Genomic DNA, 20839 nt, shown 5'->3' with positions numbered 1-20839 from the left:
TAATGGACTGCCTATGCGTAGTCCATCTGTAAAAAGTCAAAATCTGTTCCAGTTGGATAGGCAGTGCTTCAAAAGGTAGATGACAAAATATATTATTTTAAATTATTTAACAGCTTTTTAATTTAATTTGAAAGTTTCCCATCTGTAGCTATAAATATCATTAAATAAAAATTGAATATCACTGAAATAGCTTAAAAAATTATTGTAGCTGGTAGAAACAGCAGTTATAAACTCTGTATTTTGTGCTAAATTTTCTACACTGTTCTATACAATACAGTAATACATGGCTGAATTTCAGTGAGGATATCCTGTTTACTGATGGGTTTATCTTAACTGTTGTTGTAATCTGCCTTGGGAAGCCTGGTGTTACAAAGATTGAAAGTAAAATTAAACTCTCTTTCATTGGGGCTCATGAAATCACATCTTCACCTCATCTCTTTTGTACAAATGGATTATTCTGTTTTGAGCATGTTTCAGGGACCAGTGGTTTTTATAAGGCAAAATAATAAAAAATAATATTTCCTTTCATGGAGATCTCTCATTTGTTTAAACATAACTAAATGGGCTATAAGCCCCTAATGCAGTCCATTGGTTTTCTTATATTTTGTCCTTGTGATGACTTATACTGTGCCAAAACTGGAAATACAGTGAGACAGAATAATAGAACTCAGTAACATCCAAAACTTATTAATTAGCATTATAATTGTGCTCACATTTGGGTAATAACTGAGAAAATGCTGTTGAAAGCCAACTTGAAGAAGAAGAAATAAATAAATATTTCCTTGTCATCAAGCAGATGAAGCCATTACAGATGGGTTGTGTCCATCAACCAGCAGGGGGAGATAGAGAGCACTCAACTTTCACAGTGCCTCATGGCCAGCTAGCTCCACTGGCTCTTCAGTATTCTCTATCTCCCCTAGCAGGGTGGCTGCAGCTTCTTCAAGCTCCATCAAAAATCTGCCTGGAGGTTGCTCCTGTGCTTTTGCCAGTTGTTAGCAGGGGAGTTGGAGGCTATAGCAGCTTCACTTTGAAGGCACATAGGTTAGCCTTTTCCCTGCCTTACACATACCTCCATGGATGTGGACATATTGGCTTGCTTTTCTCTGTCCTTTCCCACTGTCAGTGGATGCAGGCATATTAGTTCGCCTTTCCCTGCCTTTCCCACTCATCTGAGCCTCCGGAGTTCTTATTACCTCTGCTTTCCTCACAGCGTTAAAAAAAAAAAAAAAAAAAAAAAAGTTGTGTGGCGCTTTGGCACAGCGACGTTGGAACAGAGGTTTTCCTTTGATTCTTCTATAGGACTGGAGCTGTGATACTCGGTCCGGTGAGGTAAGAGTGTTTTCTAACTCCTCCAGGGTGGGCCCGCGATCGGGGCGTTTTTGGCGCGAAACCGCCATTTTGAATTTTCCCGCCGTTTTCGGCGATGGCTGCAGAGAATGTAAAGCGCTGTTCCCGGTGTGGCAAGCGCAAATCAGCAGCGGGGCTCTGTAAATCGTGCTGTACAGGTGTAAGAGCCGGCCTCAGCATGGCGAGCGATGATTCTTCCCGCTCAGAGCTGGCAGCGGACGCCATTTTGAATTCTCCGCATGGCGTGGCCTCCGTAGAGACGGAGAGCCCTGAGCACGGGGGGGGGGGGGGGACACCTCGAATTGAGGCTATTCAGGGAGCGGCTAGCCCCAGATAGGATCTGGGTGCCCAGGGCGAGTTTTTCTCCCCTGATTTTGTGTTATTATTGCATAAAGCATACATGCTGAAAAGAGCTCTCCCTCAAGGGTCGACTGAGGCCCCTTCTATTGCCCCCCCCCCCCCCCGGTGGATTTTGGCCTGGGACTGCCCGCTGAGGCTATTTTCCCTGATAATTGGCATAAAGAAAAGCGTAGAAGGGCTAATTCCCTTTCAGATTGTGGTGCACCTCCTCCCCCCCCCCCCCCCCCCCCCCCCCCCCCCCGTGGTTGGGCTGTGAGGATTCGGAGAGTTCTGGCAGGCCTTCGTGGTCTGAGGAGCCAGAGTCAGGTGCAGAATTATCACAGGATCTGGATGATCCCTCCGTGGTGAGGATTTTCTACCGTGATGAGCTGCCAGTGCTTATTTCAGATGCCCTACAGGTCCTTTCTATTGAAGAGCCTGACAGTGGCACGGCCTCCTCTGTGAATCCTAGGATGGCTAGTACCAAAAAGCCTGCTCGAGCCTTTCCTTTGCATGACTCCATCTAAGAGCTTATTTCTGCTCAGTGGGCTGACCCCGAGGGACCTTTGAAAGTTTCCAGGGCTATGGGGCAATTATACCCTCTCCGTGAGGAGCATTTGGCTCGCTTTGCAATGCCTAAAGTAGATGCCCTAGTCACTGCGGTGACAAAGAGAACTACCCTCCTTGTGGAAGGAGGAGTTGCCCTGAAAGGAGGAGTTGCCCTGAAGGATATACAAGACCGTAGGCTGGAAGCAGCACTTAAACAGTCCTTTGAAATTGCAGGTCTTACTGTTCGGGCGTCTGCATGCAGTTGTTATGCTGCTAGAGCCTGCCTGGCGTGGTTGCAACAGGCAGTGGAACAGCCCGGAGATGGAGCGGAGCCCTTCTCGGATGTGGCTCCGCGGATGGAGTCGGCCTTGTCCTTTTTGGCTGATGCCCTTTATGATATTGTCAGAGCTTCGGCTAAACAAATAGCAGTAGCAGTGGCGGCTCGCTGTCTTATTTGGCTACGACATTGGGCAGCGGACATGGCCTCTAAGCAAAGGTTGGTGAAGTTGCCCTTTCAAGGCCTTCTCCTATTTGGTGAGGAGTTGGAGAAAATTGTTAAAGGCCTGGGAGATCCTAAACCCCAGCGCTTGCCCAAAGATAGGCCGAGGCCTTCCTCCAAGGGCCAGGCGGTCCACTCCTCTTATAGACCTCGCTTCTGTGAAACTAGAAGGTACCGCCCGGGGCGTTCTGCTGGGTTCACTTCTCGTGCCCGTTTTTCAGCAGAGGAACTCCTTTCGCTCGGACAAGAGTTCCGCAGCCACCGGCTCTAGGCCTGGAGTTCAGGGGCGACCCTCTCAATGATGGTGCGCCGGCCCCCTCCTCGCTTCCTGTCATCTGAGGACGTCTTTCCCTCTTTGCCGAGGAGTGGGCCAATATTTCCTCAGATCAGTAGGTTCTGGACCTGATCAGAGATGGATACAGAATAGAATTCAACGCCCCAGTAAGAGACATGTTTGTGGAGTCCCGATGCGGTTCTGTCGCCAAACGGGCGGCGGTAGAGGAGACTTTGCAAGGTCTGATTCAGTTAGGGGCCGTGTCCCCGGTACCTCCCGCTGAACACGGCTACGGCTACTTTGTGGTGCCGCGAAAAAAGTGGGTCTTTTCGCCCTATTCTGGACTTAAAAGAATTAAACAAGTCCCTGAGAGTGCGGCATTTCCACATGGAAACCCTGCGCTCCGTCATTGCTGCGGTACAGCCAGGAGAGTTTCTCACGTCTCTAGACCTGAAAGAAGCTTACTTGCACATACCAATTTGGCCCCCGCACCAGAAGTTTCTGAGGTTTGCGGTGTTGGGAAAACATTTCCAGTTCCGGGCCTTGCCTTTTGGCCTCGCCACAGCTCCCCAAACCTTTTCGAAGGTAATGGTGGTAGTAGCTGCTTTTCTCAGGCGAGAAGGTATCAGGGTTCACCCATACCTAGACGACTGGCTCATCAGAGCAGACTCTGTAACAGAGAGCTATCAAGCTACAGCCAGAGTGGTCTCAGTACTTCAATCTCTAGGCTGGGTCGTCAATATGGCCAAAAGTCACTTGACCTCCTCGCAATCTCTAGAATATTTGGGGGCCAGGTTCGACACAGACTCGGGCTATGTATTCCTACCCGAGCTAAGGCGGTGCAAGCTTCAGAATCAGGTCCGTCTGCTCCTGAGGATGCCCCGCCCGCGAGCTTGGGACATTGTCCAGCTGCTGGGATCGATGACAGCCACATTGGAAGTGGTGCCCTGGGTGAGAGCGCACCTGAGACCTCTACAGTATTCCCTACTTCAAAGATGGTCTCCAGTTTCTCAGGATTATCAATGCAGACTTTCTTGGCTCCCTGCGGCCCGACTCAGCATGGAGTGGTGGCTCTCAGACAGCATGCTGCGGTGAGGAATGCCGCTGGTGCCCCCCGATTGGTGTCTAGTAGTGACAGATGCTAGTCTGAAGGGCTGGGGCGCACATTGCAAGGGGAAGCATGCCCAGGGTCTATGGACACCCGAGGAGTCGGAGTGGTCCATCAACTGCCTAGAGTTGAAAGCGGTGTTTCAGGCGCTTCTGGCCTTTCAAGTGACCCTGGAAGGATTGGCTGTCAGAGTGATGTCGGACAACACGACAGCAGTGGCCGATATAAATCGACAAGGCGGCACTCAGTGCAGAGCACTGGCCGCGCAGGCTGAATAGATTTGCCACTGGGCCGAACTGCATCTTCAGTTTCTGTTGGCAGCTCACATTGCAGGTCAGAGCAACGTGCAAGCCGATTATCTAAGCAGGCATCAGATTGATCCAGCAGAATGGGAACTAGCAGACGAAGTATTCCTGCCGATATGTGCCAAATGGGGCAAGCCCGTGATGGATCTTATGGCGACAAGTTCAAATGCCAAAGTCCCGTGCTTCTTCAGCAGACGGAGAGATCCTCGCTCGGCAGGGTTGGATGCCTTGACTCAGCCCTGGCCTCCGGGCCTACTATATGTGTTCCCTCCGTGGCCCTTGATAGGGCGCGTGCTCCTGCGGATTCGGCTGCACCCAGGAGAAGTGGTCCTCATCGCCCCGGATTGGCCCAGGAGGCCTTGGTATGCGGACCTCCGACAGATGCTAGTGGAGGCTCCCCTTCCTTTACCTCTGGTACCGAACCTATTGTCACAGGGCCCGGTAGCCATGGAGGACGCCTGCCAGTTTGGTCTTATGGCATGGCGATTGAGAGGGCGCAATTGAGGGACAAAGGCTATTCAAACACAGTCATTTCCACTCTCCTGCAGGCCCGCAAGCATTCCACTTCCATGGCTTATGCCAGGATTTGGCACCAGTTTGAGTCTTGGTGTGCTTCAAAAGCGATCACACCCATGCGGGCTCCTGTCTCACCGATTCTGGACTTTTTGCTGGATGGTGTACAAAAAGGCTTGGCCTATAATTCCCTGCGGGTGCAAGTGGCAGCGTTGGCCTCCCTTCGTGGTAAGGGTGAAGGCGTGTCTTTAGCTGCTCATCCAGATGTGGCACGGTTTCTTAGAGGGGTGCTTCGGCTCCGGCCTCCCGTGCGAGCACCCTGTCCAGCTTGGAACCTGGGGCTAGTTTTGAAGGCCCTGCAGGCTTCTCCTTTTGAGCCGCTTCGGCGAGCATCGGAGAAAGATTTGACACTAAAGGCCGTTTTTCTTGTGGCCATTACTTCGGCGAGACGGGTGTCAGAGCTCCAGGCACTGTCCTGTAGAGACCCATTTCTGCAATTCTCAGAGCCCGGGGTCACGGTTCGGACCGTGCCTTCCTTTCATGCCTAAGGTGGTTTCAGCGTTTCATCTAAACCAGCCTTTATTCTTGCCCTCCTTTGATAAGGAGGAGTTTCCAGAATCTTTTGGGCAGTTGCACCTGTTGGATGTGCGCAGGACTCTGCTGCAGTATCTGCGAGTTACTAACTCTTTCAGGACCTCTGATCATCTGTTTGTTTTGCTATCAGGTCCTCGCAGAGGGTCTCCAGCGTCTAAAGCCACTATTGCCCGCTGGCTCAAAGAAACTATCTTTTCAGCTTATCTGCTTGCCGGCCGGTCTCCGCCTGTATGGCGCATTCTACCAGAGCGATTTCTTCCTCTTGGGCTGAAACTGGAGCACTCTCTCTTCAAGAGATATGCAGTGCAGCAACATGGGCTTCTAAGTTCTCTTTTGCCTGACATTACAGGCTGGATGTGGCTGCTAGGAGGGATGCGCGTTTTGGAACACAAGTGCTAGCGCGTGGTGTGACCTGTTTCCACCCTATATAGGGATTGCTTTGATATATCCCATCTGTAATGGCTTCATCTGTTTGATGACAAGGAAGGGAAAATTAGGTTCTTACCTTGGTAATTTTCTTTCCTTTAGTCATAGCAGATGAAGCCATGAGCCCTCCCTGTATGATTGTCTGTATGCTGTGAATCTGTTTCAGGTTCTGTTCTTGTTTCCTGAAGTTCCTTCTTTGGGAGAAAGTTGGAAAACAGTCTTCAGGATTCATGTTCACTTATAGGAGGATGAGTCCATTCCCTCCAGTTTATGTTTTGGAGGATGAGTTTATTCCCTCCAGGAGTATGTATTCATTCCCTCCTTTTGAGTTCATGCCCTTGTTATGGGGCCATCGTTCGCTGTGAGGAAAGCTCATGTTATTCCCATTGCGGTTTGCCATACTGCTTTGGAAGCTTCAAATACTGAAGAGGCAGTGGAGCTAGCTGGCCATGAGGCACTGTTAAAGTTGTGTGCTCTCTATCTCCCCCTGCTGGTTGATGGACACAACCCATCTGTAATGGCTTCATTTGCTATGACTAAAGGAAAGAAAATTACCAAGGTTAGAACCTAATTTTCCCATATCAAAGAACTAGAAAATGTACATACAATTATACTGACTGGACATCTGCATGAAGGTAGCTCTGCCCTCATTATTTAATATCATTCTTTTAAACAGTAGTAATAAACAGTATTAAGTGCATTTTTATAATATACCACAACATTCCACAAAACAAAAGGAGGAAGTTCCCACAAACCATCTTTCTCTTTTGATCTAGGTACAGGAAAGAAAAGATTTTAAGTGCTCCCAGGTTTCAACTTTATTCACGTTTAATGTGGGATATAACTGCCGTAAATAAATAAATAGAAACTATGAATGTTGAGCACCTGATTCTCATAACATGATGTCTGCATTAGTGCCCTTTACCTGGAGAAAAAAAAATCTCTGCACGAATATAACATGTGCTAGAGTGTCCCTATACCCAGCCCTTCCAAATGACACACTGAAATTTATAACAAATTATTCCTTGTCAACAGTAGATGAATCCATTAACTGATGGGTTGTATCCGCCCACCAGCAGGTGGAGATAGAGAACACTGAAAGTACACAGTGATCCTGGACGTTCAGCCACTTGTGCCTTCAGTATATCTCTATCTCCCAGCAGGTGTGGACATCGCTTCATCAGCTCCTAGATTTCTGCCTGGGGTGGCTCCTGTGCTTTGCCAGTAGAGCGCGGGTGTTGTGGCTAGTGGTGCCAGCTTTAAAGGCATACTTGGTTTTCCCTGTCCCTGCCTTACCCCTCCTTTCCACTTCCTCCCGGATTCCCTCTATGTCTGCCTGCCTCCAACTTTCCTCACAGTGTTTAAAAAAAAAACAAAAACAAACTAGAGGATCGCTTTTGCAGCGTGGCGATTTCTGAGGCTTTCTCCAGAGCTTCTGGTACTGTGCAGCCTGACCGGAGCTCGTTTGACTCGGTCTCCAGACGTGAGAGTGGTGCCCAGCTCCTCCGGTGAAATTCCCGCAGACAGCGTCTCTGTGCGGGGTAAGTTTGTTTCTTTTTCGCCAAAGGACGGCGATGGCTGCCGAAGGGGTTAAGCGTTGCTCCCGCTGTGGGAAACGCAGGTCGGCAGCGGGGCTTTGCAGCACGTGCTGCCTAGATACTAATGCCAGCACGAGCATGGCTGGCGGTGCTTCTTCCTGCCCGACGGAGTTGTCAGCGGTTGCCATTTTGGACGCGCCATGTGATCCTTTCCTCGCTGTGGCTGTGGAGTCTGAGGGCAGGGGGGCGCTTCGTTTCGAGGGCTCTAGAGGGGCTCTTACCTCCGCTTCCTCTGATCTGGGGGCGGATGTGCAGGGTGAGTTTTTCTCTCCTGAATTTGTGCTCCTACTGCATAAGTCTTTTATGTTAAAAAGAGCACTGCCTGAGTCTGCAGATAATTTACTACGCTCTGGATTGCCCCTGGGTTTTGAAAGTCCAGCGTCAGCTGGAGACTTTATTTCTTCCCACGAAGTTTTGGCTGATGCCAAACGTAGACAAATGAATGCTCCGTCTGAGGGTGACTCTTCACCATGTTCTCCCCCGTGGTCTAGTTTCGGGGACTCTGATGGGTCTTGCAGACCCTCTCGGACTGAGGACTTCGACGAGGGTTGCTGCTTGCCTCAGGAGTTGGATGATCTTAAAGCGGTTCGGATTTTCCACCGCGACGAGCTGCCAGCTCTCATTTCTGATGCCCTACAGGCCCTCAATATTGAAGATCCTGAAGTGGGGTCTGCCTCTTCTATTAACCCTAAGATGGCAAGTACTAAGAAGCTTGCTAGGGTGTTTCCCGTGCATGACTCCATTCAAGAGCTTAGTTTAGCTCAATGGTCTGACCCTGATGGTCCCTTGAAAGTGGCCAGGGCTTTGTGTCATCTTTACCTTCTGAGTGAAACTCACTTGGCCCTCTTTGGGATGCCTAAAGTGGACGCGTTGGTCATGGCTGTGACTAAGAAGACCACTCTCCCTGTGGAGGGAGGCGTTGCTTTGAAGGATATGCAGGACCGGCGGTTAGAATCGGTGCTAAAACGTTCCTTTAAAACCTCAGGTCTTTCCTTATGGACAGCTATTTGTAGTTCTTATGCAGCCCACCAGGCTTGCCTTTCCTGGCTTCAGCAGGTGGTCGACCAACCAGCCGATGGAACGGGTTCCCTCTCTGAGGTCGGCCCACATATGGAGTCTGCCCTGTCTTTTTTGGCTGATGCCCTTTATGATCTGGTCAGAGCATCTGCTAAGCAGATGGCTTTGGCGGTTTCTGCCCACCGCCTTCTTTGTTTAGAAGCCATGTCAGCCGCCTAATGGCGAAGCCAAAGGCTGGTGAGGTTACCCTTTCGGGGCCTTCTGTTATTTGGGGAGGATTTGGAGAAGATTGTTAAGGACCTAGGGGACGCTAAACCCCAACGGTTGCCGGAGGATAGGCCTAGGCCTTCTTCCAAAACTTCTTCTTCTTCCTCCGCTTCCAGGCCACGTTTCCGCAGATTTTGACCGGGGCGCTCTGCTGGGTTTTCAGCAGAGGAACTCCTTTCATTCAGACAAGCGCTCCGCGACCTCCGGGCAATGCCCCGGAGGTCAGGGGTGTCCTCCACAATGATGGGACGCCGGTCCATTCGTCGGTTCCCGCAGTAGGGGGTCATCTCTCCCTCTTTCTCGAGGAGTGGACCAAGATTACTTCGGATCAGTGGGCACTGGATCTGATCAGGGAAGGTTACCGATTAGAATTTGCTGCCCCAGTGGGCGACGTTTTTTTGGAGTCCCGATGCGGCACTGCCGTCAAACGGGCTGCGGTCGAGGAAACTTTGCAGTTACTGCTGAAGCTCGGAGCGGTAGTTCTGGTTCCTTCCGCCGAACGAGGCCATGGTCGCTACTCCATCTATTTTGTGGTGCCTTGGAAAGGTGGGTCTTTCAGGCCGATCCTCGACTTACGCAGAGTCAACGAGGCCTTAAGAGTACGGCACTTCCTAGTGGAAACCCTGCGATCCGTCATTGCGGCGGTGCAGCCAGGGGAGTTTCTCACGTCTGTGGACCTCAAGGAAGCGTATTTGCATATTCCCATCTGGCCTCCGCATCAGTGGTTCCTGCGGTTTGCGGTGTTGGGCCAACATTTTCAATTTCGAGCCTTGCCCTTTAGCCTCGCAACTGCTCCTCATACCTTTTCCAAGGTGATGGTAGTGGTAGTCGCCTTTCTCAGGCGAGAGGGTATCAGAGTTCATCTGTATGTCGACGATCGGCTCATCAGGGCGGATTCGGCAATCGAAAGCCGACTTGTCACGACCAGAGTTATATCATTTCTTCAGTCTCTGGGCTGGGTGGTCAATATGACCAAAAGTCACCTGACCCCCTCGCAGTCTCTCGAGTATTTGGGGGTTCAGTTCGACAAGGCCTCGGGTTTCATCTTTCTGCCCGACAGCAGGTGTCTCAAACTTCAGAATCAGGTCTGTCTGCTCCTACAGTTGCCTTGCCCTCGGGCTTGGGACTTTCTTCAGCTCCTGGGATCGATGGCGGCCACCATAGAAGTGGTTCCCTGGGCGAGGGCTCACATGGGACCCCTGCAGCGGGCCCTTCTTCAGCAATGGTCTCCGCTGTCTCAGGAATTCCTGTGAAGTTAAAGATAAATCACGGGGTATCGATCCTACTTGTGAATCAAGTCACCACTGAGGTTTTTGAAGATAATAGTGCATGTTTGATAAATTTAAGTTTTAAGTAATCAAATAGAAATTTTACGCTGGGATATTATGCTACATCTACATCTAATTTACATGCATTGCCTCCATGCTATGCAAATATATCTCATACATATTTATTGTGGAAATCTTGAAAACCTCACTGGGATGTGGTCCTTGAGGGCCAAGTTTAGTGGCTGTCATTAGAGCAGGAGTAGTCATAGTGTAGAACACCAGTGCTCTTAGCATCTTTCACCATATAAAAAAACCCCCAAGGAAACACGTGCTAAAATGTTTTCAAAATATCACTGTAATAATTTACAAATAATATTAACATGCTAAATTTATTTTCAAAATGTTATTTTTTCTATTATACCTACCTTGTGCTCCTTGAAATTATTAATAATCTTAATGTATATTAATATATTGTATAAATATTTTCTTTCCAAGAGGTTGTTCATGCCAAAAATCATTTTTCTGTAGTCATATTAACATTTTATATAATGTTTTAGCTGGAAGCCAACTTACATGGTTTTTAATAACCATGAAGCATATTTAGAGAGTCAACTCCAAAGTTACCAAGAGGCTACAGAAAGAGATAAGTAAGTATGATAACTGCAGATCTTTTTTTTTTTAATTACATATATTATTAGAATTGAAAAATACATTGATTGTTTTGGCTAAAATAAAATCAATATTTTGTGGCTATCATCCAAGAAATGAAGAAATTCCTTTGGAGAGCAAGAGAAAGCACACTAGGGGCCCTTTTATTAAAGCTTTGTGCACATTAATGCAAGTAGCACCCGCTAAATGGCAAGAAGCCCATTTTCCCCCAAGAAATTGTATTCACTTTATAAAATGTTATATACAACAACATGGTAATAAACATAGCACAATGCATTAGAGGCAATTAGGAACATTAATAAATGTTCATTTATATGGCAATACAAACATAAGGGTATAATATGATTAGTCAGTTGGACTCTGGACATGCAAGAAACTCCACAATTGGAGACCAGATTAAACAAAAGACTGTTGTAACGATGGACTGCATCTCACTGTAGCAGGAAAAAACATCCTTGGAGAGAAATTCGGGCAATATGCATCTAGGTGTTTAAATTATAAGTTGGAGGTGGCATTTTCACTTCTTACCAACACAGCAGGAAGTGAGATTAAAGAAAAAACTAAATTAAGATGAGACTGCCACTGAAATGTAGCTGGAAAGCGAAGACCATTTTTCTAAGCAACAAAGTTCATGATCTGCAAGTCCTGATGTTAGAGGCAGACTTAGACATTGTTGCTATTACGGAGACATGGTTCAATGATTCCCATGAATGGGATGCAAACATACCAGGCTACAATCTCTTTAGAAAGGCTAGAGATGGTCGCAAAGGTGGAAGATTAGCTCTGTATGTGAGAAACGATATCACAGCAACTGAAATGCTAGGGGCCTGGGGAAAAGAAGAATCAGTATGGATCACCTTGAAAAGAAATGATGGAACCTCTGTCTACATGGGTGTTTGTTGTCTGTGACGTTTGTGAGCCCTTGGCCCAGGGGTGGCCGCGTGAGGATCACCCAACCACCTCTGGGTAGACTGATTCCCTTCAGAACTATGAGTACTCCAAAGAACCGGACTGGACCACAAGTGGAGATGAACTGAGGCCGCTTTATTAGTAGCAAAAACACAAGGCGAAAATGGTAGCCAAACAGTACGGAAAGGAATACAGGCAGCATAGCTTTACAGCCTAACCTAGCTGAAGCAAGGCTAACGTAAAACATAGAATAAGGTAAAGTAGAACAGTCTAGCTGTATAGGGAAAAAATATAAGCAGCCTAGCTGCGCATCTCAATACTAACAGAGCGATGCAAACATATGGCATACAATAGAACACAATAGACTAGGCAAAGGATCCGCCCTAGCGGGATAAAGACAAATGGGCAATAATTGACTGACAGCTGTAACACCGCTAGTGGTTGAGAAAAGGGTTCATTCTGTCAGTACACTCAGATGAGCCGCAGAACAACCACGGCAAGCTCCCTCAAAACCAGAGTGGAGCAGAAGCAAAACAAAGGGAAAAGTCTCTTAAGGATCTGCACCGAAGGTAGGAGGCAACAGCGGGCCACACTGCTCACTGAAGACCATGGATGTCACCTAAGACAGGCAAACAGTCACTGAAGTGCCCAAGCCGAATGCTCCCAAGGCAGTCAAGATAAAGCAAAAAAGCCTGAGCCAACGCTCCCAAGGCAAGCAAGGTGAAGAAGCCAAACCTGAGCCAATGCTCCCAAGGCAGAAGACTAAACAGCCCAGCACAGCAACCAAGGGCCAGGAACAGCCCATGCGGACCCCTCTGTGCTCCCAGCACCACTCCCTTGTCCAGAGATGCCTTGAGACGTGGCCTCAGCCGCTGCACCTGCAGCACATCCCATCATCCAGCCCACACAGTCCCAAACACAGCACAAAGCCACTCGCTGCAAACAGTGACCAAGGACTCATGGTGGGCGACTGGAATCTCAGCTGAGGCACAGGAGGCTCTGGACTCACAGGCTTGGCAGCAGGCTTCACTGGACCCAAGCAAAGGCGAAAGCTGTAGACAGAGCTTTTACTCCTCAGGACTACCAAGCTTGAAAGCAGGCTTCACAGGAACACAGCATAAGGTGAAAGTTGTAGGCAAAGCTTTTACTCAGGACTACCAAGCTTGAAAGCAGGCTTCACAGGAACACAGCATTAGCTGAAAGCTGTAGCAAAGCTTTACCTCTCAGGACTACCAGGCTTGAAGGCAGACTTCCACTGGAACACAGCATAAGGAGAAAGCTGTACCAAAGCTTTACCTCTCAGGATTACCAGGCTGGAAGACAGACTTCCACTGGAACACAGCATAAGGAGAAAGCTGTAGGCAAAACTTTAGGCCATGGCCTCGCAAAGAAACAGAAGTTGGAACTAGCAGAGCCCAGGCAGGCCTGGGTCCCATCAAGGATAATTGCCAGAACACTGAGCATTCTCAGAAGCCCGCTTAAGAAGTGCTCAGTGCTGATGACATCACCAGCTTGACCTCCACCACTTTACAGTGACCCCAGAGGTCACTGACTGGAACTGCAGGTAATTTTAGAAGGTTTAGAAGGACGAACAGGGCACAGGTGAGCAAGGCACGAACGTCACCGATGACGATCGTGACATTGTCTACAGACCACCAACACAATTGAAGGAACTAGATAAAGATCTGGTTACAGGTATCTAAAAGTGAAAGAAAAGAGAGGTGCTGTTGCTGGGAGATTCAACTTGCCAGGTGTGGATTAGAAAGTTCCATCTGCGGAATTGGAAAGAAGTAATGAGATCGTGGATGCCTTACAAAGTGTTCTGCACAGACAAATGGTAACAGAATCCACAAGGGAAGGAGCAATGCTGGATCTGGTGCTCACATATGGGGAAAGTGTAATGTTCGAGTGAATGCCCACCTGGGCAGCATTGATCACGGAACAGTTTGGTTGATATAACAGCTAAAGTGGAGGGCAGCCACTCAAAACTCAAAAGTCCTGGATTTCAAACTTGCTGACTTTAGCAAAACGAGGGAATACCTGAAGAAAGAGCTGACGGGCTGGGAGGACATACTAGAAGTGGAAAAGCATTGGTCCGGGCTGAAATTAGCTATAAATATGGCTACTAACCTTTATGTAAGGAGAGTAAATAAAAGCAAGAGAAAAAAGAAACCGATATGGTTCTCCAAGCAAGTGGCTGATAAAGGCTAAAGAGTTTGCGTTCATTAAATACAGAAAAACTCAAGAAGAGGAACACAGAGAGGAATACCGAATGAAACTGAAGGAAGCCAAGAGAGAGATATGTCTGGGAAAAGCGCAAATGGCTAGAAATGTAAGGTGGGGCAACAAGAATTTTTTTCAGGTATGTTAGTGAAAGGAGAAAAACTAAAAATGGAATTGTGAGACTGAAAGATACTGTGAAGTGCTATGTGAAGAATGATGAGGAAAAAGTAAACGTGGTAAACAAATACTTTTGTGTTCATGGAAGAAAATCATGGAGAAGGACCACGATTGACTGGCAAAGGTGCAAATGAGAATGGAGAAGAAAATCATGGAGAAGGACCACAATTGACTGGCAAAGGTACAAATGAGAATGGAGTGGATATGGCACCATTCACAGAAGAAAGTGTTTATGAACAACTTGAAAAATTGAAGGTAAACAAAGCAATGGGACCGGACGGAATGCATCCCAGGATATTGATGGAGCTCAGAGAGGTTCTTGCGGGTCCTCTTAAAGATTTAATACATCCTTGAAGAGGAGGGAGCTTCCTTGGGATTGGAGAAGTGCTGATATAGTCCCTCTTCACAAAAGTGGTGACAGAGAAGAAGTTGGAAACTACTGTCTGGTAAGCTTCACTTTGGTTATTGGAAAAGTAATGGAATCGATACTGAAGGAAAGGATAGTGAATTTCTTGGAATCCAGTAGGTTTCAAGATCTGAGACAACATGTTTTTACCAAAGGTAAATTGTGCCAAACGAATCTAATTGAATTTTTTGACTGGGTGACCAGAGAATTGGATCGAGGATGTGCGATAGATGTAATCTACTTAAATTTCAGCAAATCCATTGACACAGTTCCTCATAGGAGGCTCTTGAATAAACATGAAAGACTGAGGTTAGGACCCAAAGTGTTGAATTGGATTAGGAATTGGATTAGGAACTGGTTGACAGACAGAGGCCAGAGGGTGATGGTTAATGGAATTCACTTGGTGGAAGGAAAAGTTAGTAGTGGAGTGCCTCAAGGATCGGTGCTGGGGCCGATTCTGTTCAATATATTTGTGAACGACATTGCCGAAGGTTTAGAAGGTAAGGTCTGCATTTTTGCAGATGATACCAAGGTTTGTAACAGAATGGATACTCTGGAGGGAGTCGAAAATATGAAAAAGGATCTGCAGAATTTAGAAGAACGGTCTAATGTTTGGAAATTAAAATTCAATTTAAGAAGTGCAAATTGATGCACTTAGGGAGTAGAAATACAAGGGAGACATATGTGCTAGGCAGTGAGAGGCTGATATTCACAGACAGTGGGATCTTGGGGTGATAGTACCTCAGGATCTGAAGGCGACGAAACAGTGTGACATGGTAGTGGCCGTAGCCAGAAGGATGCTAGGCTGTATAGAAAGAGAGAGGTGTAACCAACAGAAGAAAGGATGTGTTGCTTCCGCTGTACAAGTTGTTGGTGAGGCCCAACCTGGAGTATTGTGTTCAGTTTTGGAGGCCGTATCTTGCTAAAGATGTAAGAAGACTTGAAGCGGTCCACAGAAAGTTGACAAAAATGATATGGGGCTTGGGCCAAAAGACATATGAGAACAGACTGGAAGACCTGTATATACGTACCCTAGAGGAGAGGAAAGACAGGGGAGCTATGATATTTAAATACAGATATTTAAATACTTGAAAGGTATTAATATAGAAACAAATATTTTCCAGAGAAGGGAAAATGGTAAAACTGGAGGACATGAATTGAGGTTGCAGGGTGGTAGACGTAGGAGTAATGTTAGAAAATTCTTTTTCACGGAGATGGTGGTGGATGCCTGGAATGACCTCTCGAGGGAGGTGGTAGAAAAAAATGGTGGCAGAATTCAAAAGGACGTGGGATGAACACAGAGTATCTCTAATTAGGAAATAAATGATATAAAAAAACAAAACTTAAAGGGTTGCATACATGTTAAGTGGTGTTTAGATGTCAACTCTGGCTGCATCAACTAAGGCCAGGGCTGGGTTGTACGGTCTGAGTCCCACATATGGCGATCTGGTTTAGGATGGGCTAGAGAGAGCTTCGATGGAAATTCCAGTGGTTTGGAATGTGAGTACAGTGCCTGGCAGAATTTTATGGTCTTTGTCCCACAAACAACAAGACTAATATGGATAGGCTGGAGTGGGCTTTGACAGGAAGTCCAGTAGTTGGAACATAAGGACAGAACCGGGCATGGTCTATGTCCCAGAAATACCAAAGAAAGACCATGATCAAGTATATAATATCACGTTCATTGTTGATTTAAATCTTGAATTTATAATGAATGAGACTGTTGGGCAGACTGGATGGACTCTATTCAGATTTTTATCTGCTGTCACTTCCTATGTTACTGTGACAAGATCATCTCTGTGACTGACCCACACAATTGGTGCTTGCTTTGCCTAGAACCTGATAAGAAGGCCTCTGATTGTCTCCTAATGTGCAAAAAATACCCAAAAAGACACATGCAGCTCAATGCGAGAAATGTTTTGGTGCTTTTAGATTCGGTTCATTGGCATTGCAAGCATTGGTCCCCATGGCTGGCAAAGCTACATCAGATACTGGGGGAGAACTGGCATAGAGGAGGTCTCCCTCTGCCTTGACATCAGGCACGGATAGAGCCCCGTCGGATCAAGAAGCATTGGACTGAACACTGAGAACACGTCTGGATTCAATGTTGGCCTTGTCGGCACCAAGGGATCCCAATGTGCATTGAGCAAGGCAAAGGAGTATCATCATCACTCCCTTTCAAAGCATGTTGCCAGTAGTTTCAAACCATTGACACCTCCGGTACCCAAGAAACATTGCCACTGAAAGGACTGCTCCCCCTACATGGAGTCGGTGCCAATGCGTCAGTTTTCTCACCATGGGACCAGCCTTCCGCTTTGGCTACATCATCCTTGCAGGCTGTACCCTACTACTACTACTATTTAGAATTTCTATAGCACTACAAGGCGTACGCAGTGCTGCACAAACATAGAAGAAAGACAGTCCCTGCTCAAAGAGCTTACAATCTAATAGACAAAAAAATAAAGTAATCAAATCAATTAATGTGTACGGGAAGGAAGAGAGGAGGGTAGGTGGAAGCGAGTGGTTACAAGTGGTTACGAGTCAAAAGCAGTGTTAAAGAGGTGGGCTTTCAGTCTAGATTTAAAGGTGGCCAAGGATGGGGCAAGACGTAGGGGCTCAGGAAGTTTATTCCAGGCATAGGGTGCAGCGAGACAGAAGGCGCGAAGTCTGGAGTTGGCAGTAGTGGAGAAGGGAACAGATAAGAAGGATTTATCCATGGAGCGGAGTGCACGGGAAGGGGTGTAGGGAAGAACGAGTGTGGAGAGATACTGGGGAGCAGCAGAGTGAGTACATTTATAGGTTAGTAGAAGAAGTTTGAACAGGATGCGAAAACGGATAGGAAGCCAGTGAAGCGGCTTGAGGAGATGGGTAGTATGAGTAAAGCGACCCTGGCGGAAGACGAGACGGGCAGCAGAGTTTTGAACCGATTGAAGAGGGGAGAAGTGACTAAGTGGGAGGCCAGCAAGAAGCAGATTGCAGTAGTCTAAACGAGAGGTAACAAGGGTGTGGGTGAGGGTTTTGGTAGAGTGCTCGGAAAGAAAGGGGTGGATTTTACGGATGTTGTAAAGAAAGAAACGACAGGTCTTGGCGATCTGCTGGATATGAGCAGAGAAGGAGAGAGAAGAGTCAAAGATGACCCCAAGGTTTCGAGCTGAGGAGACAGGGAGAATGAGAGAGCCATCAACAGAAATAGAAAATGGGGGGAGTGGGGAGGTGGGTTTGGGGGGAAAAATGAGAAGCTCGGTTTTGGTCATGTTTAATTTCAGGTGGCGTTGAGACATCCAGACAGCAATGTCAGACAAGCATGCTGAAACTTGGTTTGGATGCAAGGTGAGATATCAGGGGTAGAAAGGTAGATTTGGGAGTCATCAGCATAGAGATGGTAGGAAAAGCCATGGGATGAGATTAATGAACCAAGGGAAGAAGTGTAGATAGAAAAGAGGAGGAGATCAAGAACAGAACCCTGAGGTACGCCGACAGGCAGAGGGATAGAAGTAGAAGAGGATCCACCAGAGTGAACACTGAGGGAGAGGTAGGAAGAGAACCAGGAAAGGACAGAGCCCTGGAATCCAAGTGAGGACAGGGTATCGAGGAGTATGCTGTGATCGACAGTGTCAAAAGCAGCGGAAAGATCCCATTTTTCCGAGAAATTCGTTTTGATACCACACACCAGTCTATTTTCTCTGTTCAAGGCCCCGAATTTTGAAATAAATTACCAGTTCATTTACGTCTCTCATCCTCTTTATCTACATTTAAAATTGATCTAAAAAACTTTCTTATTTCATGATGCCTATAATTATCATACACCAGAATCTTTTATGCACTGCAGACTAGTAGCACCCTGGAAACCACTACTCCCTTCCCTTTTGTACATGCCCTTACTTGCTTTTCTCTCAATATTGTAGTTCCTCCCTCTACCCTCACGGTCTTGTTTTGTACTGCACCTCTTCCCTCCCCCCTTTTTTTTTTTACTATTTGTAAGCTGTTCAGACATTATTATTTGATGTCAGGAAGCAGTCATAATGTCTAGCAGGGAGACTGAGCCAGGTGATGCAACCACACGAATGGTTTCTCAACATGGGTTTAGCATGTGAGATCTTGCAAGAGTGAGGCACCCCCTCGATGGACCTCTTTCCCACTCACCTAAACCACAAAGTCCTCCAGTACTATTCCAGACTAGGATGACACGACAGACTGGCCTCAGATGCGTTTCTTCTAGATTGAGGGAAAAGTCTTCTTTATGCTTACCCTCCAGTGCCTCTAATAGTGAAAACTCGTCTGAAACTCATACAGGACAGAGGAGCCATAATCATCAGATTTGGTTTCCTCTGCTTCTGGAGTTAGCCTCCATAGGCCCATGGAGACTGGAGTGCTTTCTGACCCTCGTCACTAAAAACGAGGGATCCCTTCTACATCCCATCTTCCAGTCCCTGGCTCTCACGGCTTGGATGTTGAGAGTTTAAAAGTAGATTTTCTTTAACTGCATAAGGAATCTCAAGAGACCTACTTCAAAAAAATATTCCATTAAGAGGTTGTATGGCTTCAAAAAGAGGAGGTTTGCCATCTGGTATGAGGGCAAGGCCCTAAACCTCTTCCCATGCCCTACACAAGAACTGCTTGAACACTTTCTAGACTTATCAATCTGGTCTCAAGACCAGCTCTGCATAGGTTCACCTTAGTGCAAATGGAGCTTATCATTGCTGTGTAGAGGGTAAACCTATCTCTGTACAGCCTTTGGTTGTTCGCTTCATGAGGGGCTTGTTATTACTTAAACATCCCATTAAGTAAGCCCCCTACAGAGTCATAGGATATCATTGTGGTCTTCACTCAGCTGATGAAGGCTCCTTTTGAGCCACTTGACACATCATAAGTTCCTTTCTAAGGTCATGTTGGAATTCCATTATAACCAGTCATTTGTTCTGCCAACATTTTTCCCCAAACCTCATGCCTAAACTGGCAAAGGCACACTGCAGATTTTGGACTGCAAGACAGCCTTGGCTTTCTATCTGGAGCAGACTAAATCTCATAGATATTTCACATAGCCTTTGTATCTTTTGACCCTAACAGGATGAGAGCAGCCATCGGTAAACGCACATTATCCGGTTGGCCGGCAGATTGCATCTGTTTCTCTTATGCCCATGCAGGGTTGACTCTGGAGGGTCATGTCACGGCTCATAACTTCAGAGCCATTGCTGTGTTTGGCAGCCTGTCTGAGATTGGCCTTCATAGAGGAGATTTCCAAAACTGTAACATGGTCCTCTGTCTACACAGTAATATCTCACTACTTCCTTGAGCAGGATTCTCAGTGCAACAGCTGGTTTGGTCAGACAGTCATTCAGCATTTATTTGGAGTCTAGAATCCAACTTTTTCCCCCAGATCTATTTTGTTTCTGTTTCAGGTGTTTCCAAAAAAACCCAAAACAAAACAGAAAACCTGCTCTTAGTTCTTGCCTATTCCAGACCACATTGCTTCCCTCCTGTTATTCTTTCAGATAGTCTGGTATCTAGGAATTCCCACATGTGAAAATATGATGTCCTGCAGTGGATTTTCCCCATGTCCATTTTAATAATGGCTTATGGACTTTTCTTTTAGGAAGCTATCCAAACCTTTTTTAAACCCTGCTAATTTAACTGCTTTTACTACATTCCTTGGCAATGAATTACAGAGTTTACACGTTGAGTAAAGAAATATTTTCTCCAATTCATTTTAAATTTACTACTTAATAGCTTCATTGCATGCACCCTAATCCTAGTATTTTTGGAAAGAGTAGACAAGTGATTCACGTTTCACTTCACTCATTATTTTATAGACCTCTATCATATTTCCTCTCAGTATTTTCTCCAAGCTGAAGATCCCTAGCGCTTTAGCCTTTCCTCATAGGGAAGTCATCCCATCCCCTTTATCATTTTTGTAACCCTTCTCTATACCTTTTCTAGTTCTACTATATCTTTTTGGAGATGCGGTGACCAAAATTATACACAATATTCAAGGTGCGATCGCACCATGGAGTGATACAAAGGCATTATAACATCCTCATTTTTGTTTTCCATTCCTTTCCTAATAATACCTACCATTCTATTTGCTTTCTTAGCTGCCACCGCAACCTGAACAGAGGGTATCAACAATGACGCCTAGATCCCTTTCCTGGTCGGTGACTCCTAATGTGGGACCTTGCATTACATATGCATCTCTTTGCATGTGGGAAAGAGGAACCTGATAGTGAGGTTGCAAAAGAGACCATAGTAGATCAGGTGTCCTTAAATAAAAATCAGACAAAAAGATTGCAAATTAATACTGTCAAGTACTGAACATCTATATATATTGTAACCAGGTACCTCTCTTGTGCAGCC

General features: G+C 46.6%; 1 protein-coding gene across 1 annotated transcript in view; it reads left to right on the top strand.

Annotated features, from left to right (window-relative positions):
• The window catches only part of C9H14orf39 (chromosome 9 C14orf39 homolog), a 323838-nt gene that overhangs the window by 19686 nt on the left and 283313 nt on the right, over positions 1 to 20839 (top strand). The window contains exon 4 of the mRNA XM_030213710.1: positions 10662 to 10751. Within this exon, the coding sequence (XP_030069570.1) occupies positions 10662 to 10751 (90 nt within the window). The remainder of the gene's footprint in view (positions 1 to 10661; positions 10752 to 20839) is intronic.

This window comes from Microcaecilia unicolor, chromosome 9 (assembly GCF_901765095.1).
Source record: "Microcaecilia unicolor chromosome 9, aMicUni1.1, whole genome shotgun sequence".
NCBI lineage: Eukaryota > Metazoa > Chordata > Amphibia > Gymnophiona > Siphonopidae > Microcaecilia > Microcaecilia unicolor.
The sequence above is the reverse complement of the archived record's forward strand: the minus strand, read 5'-3'. Positions and strand labels throughout refer to the sequence as shown.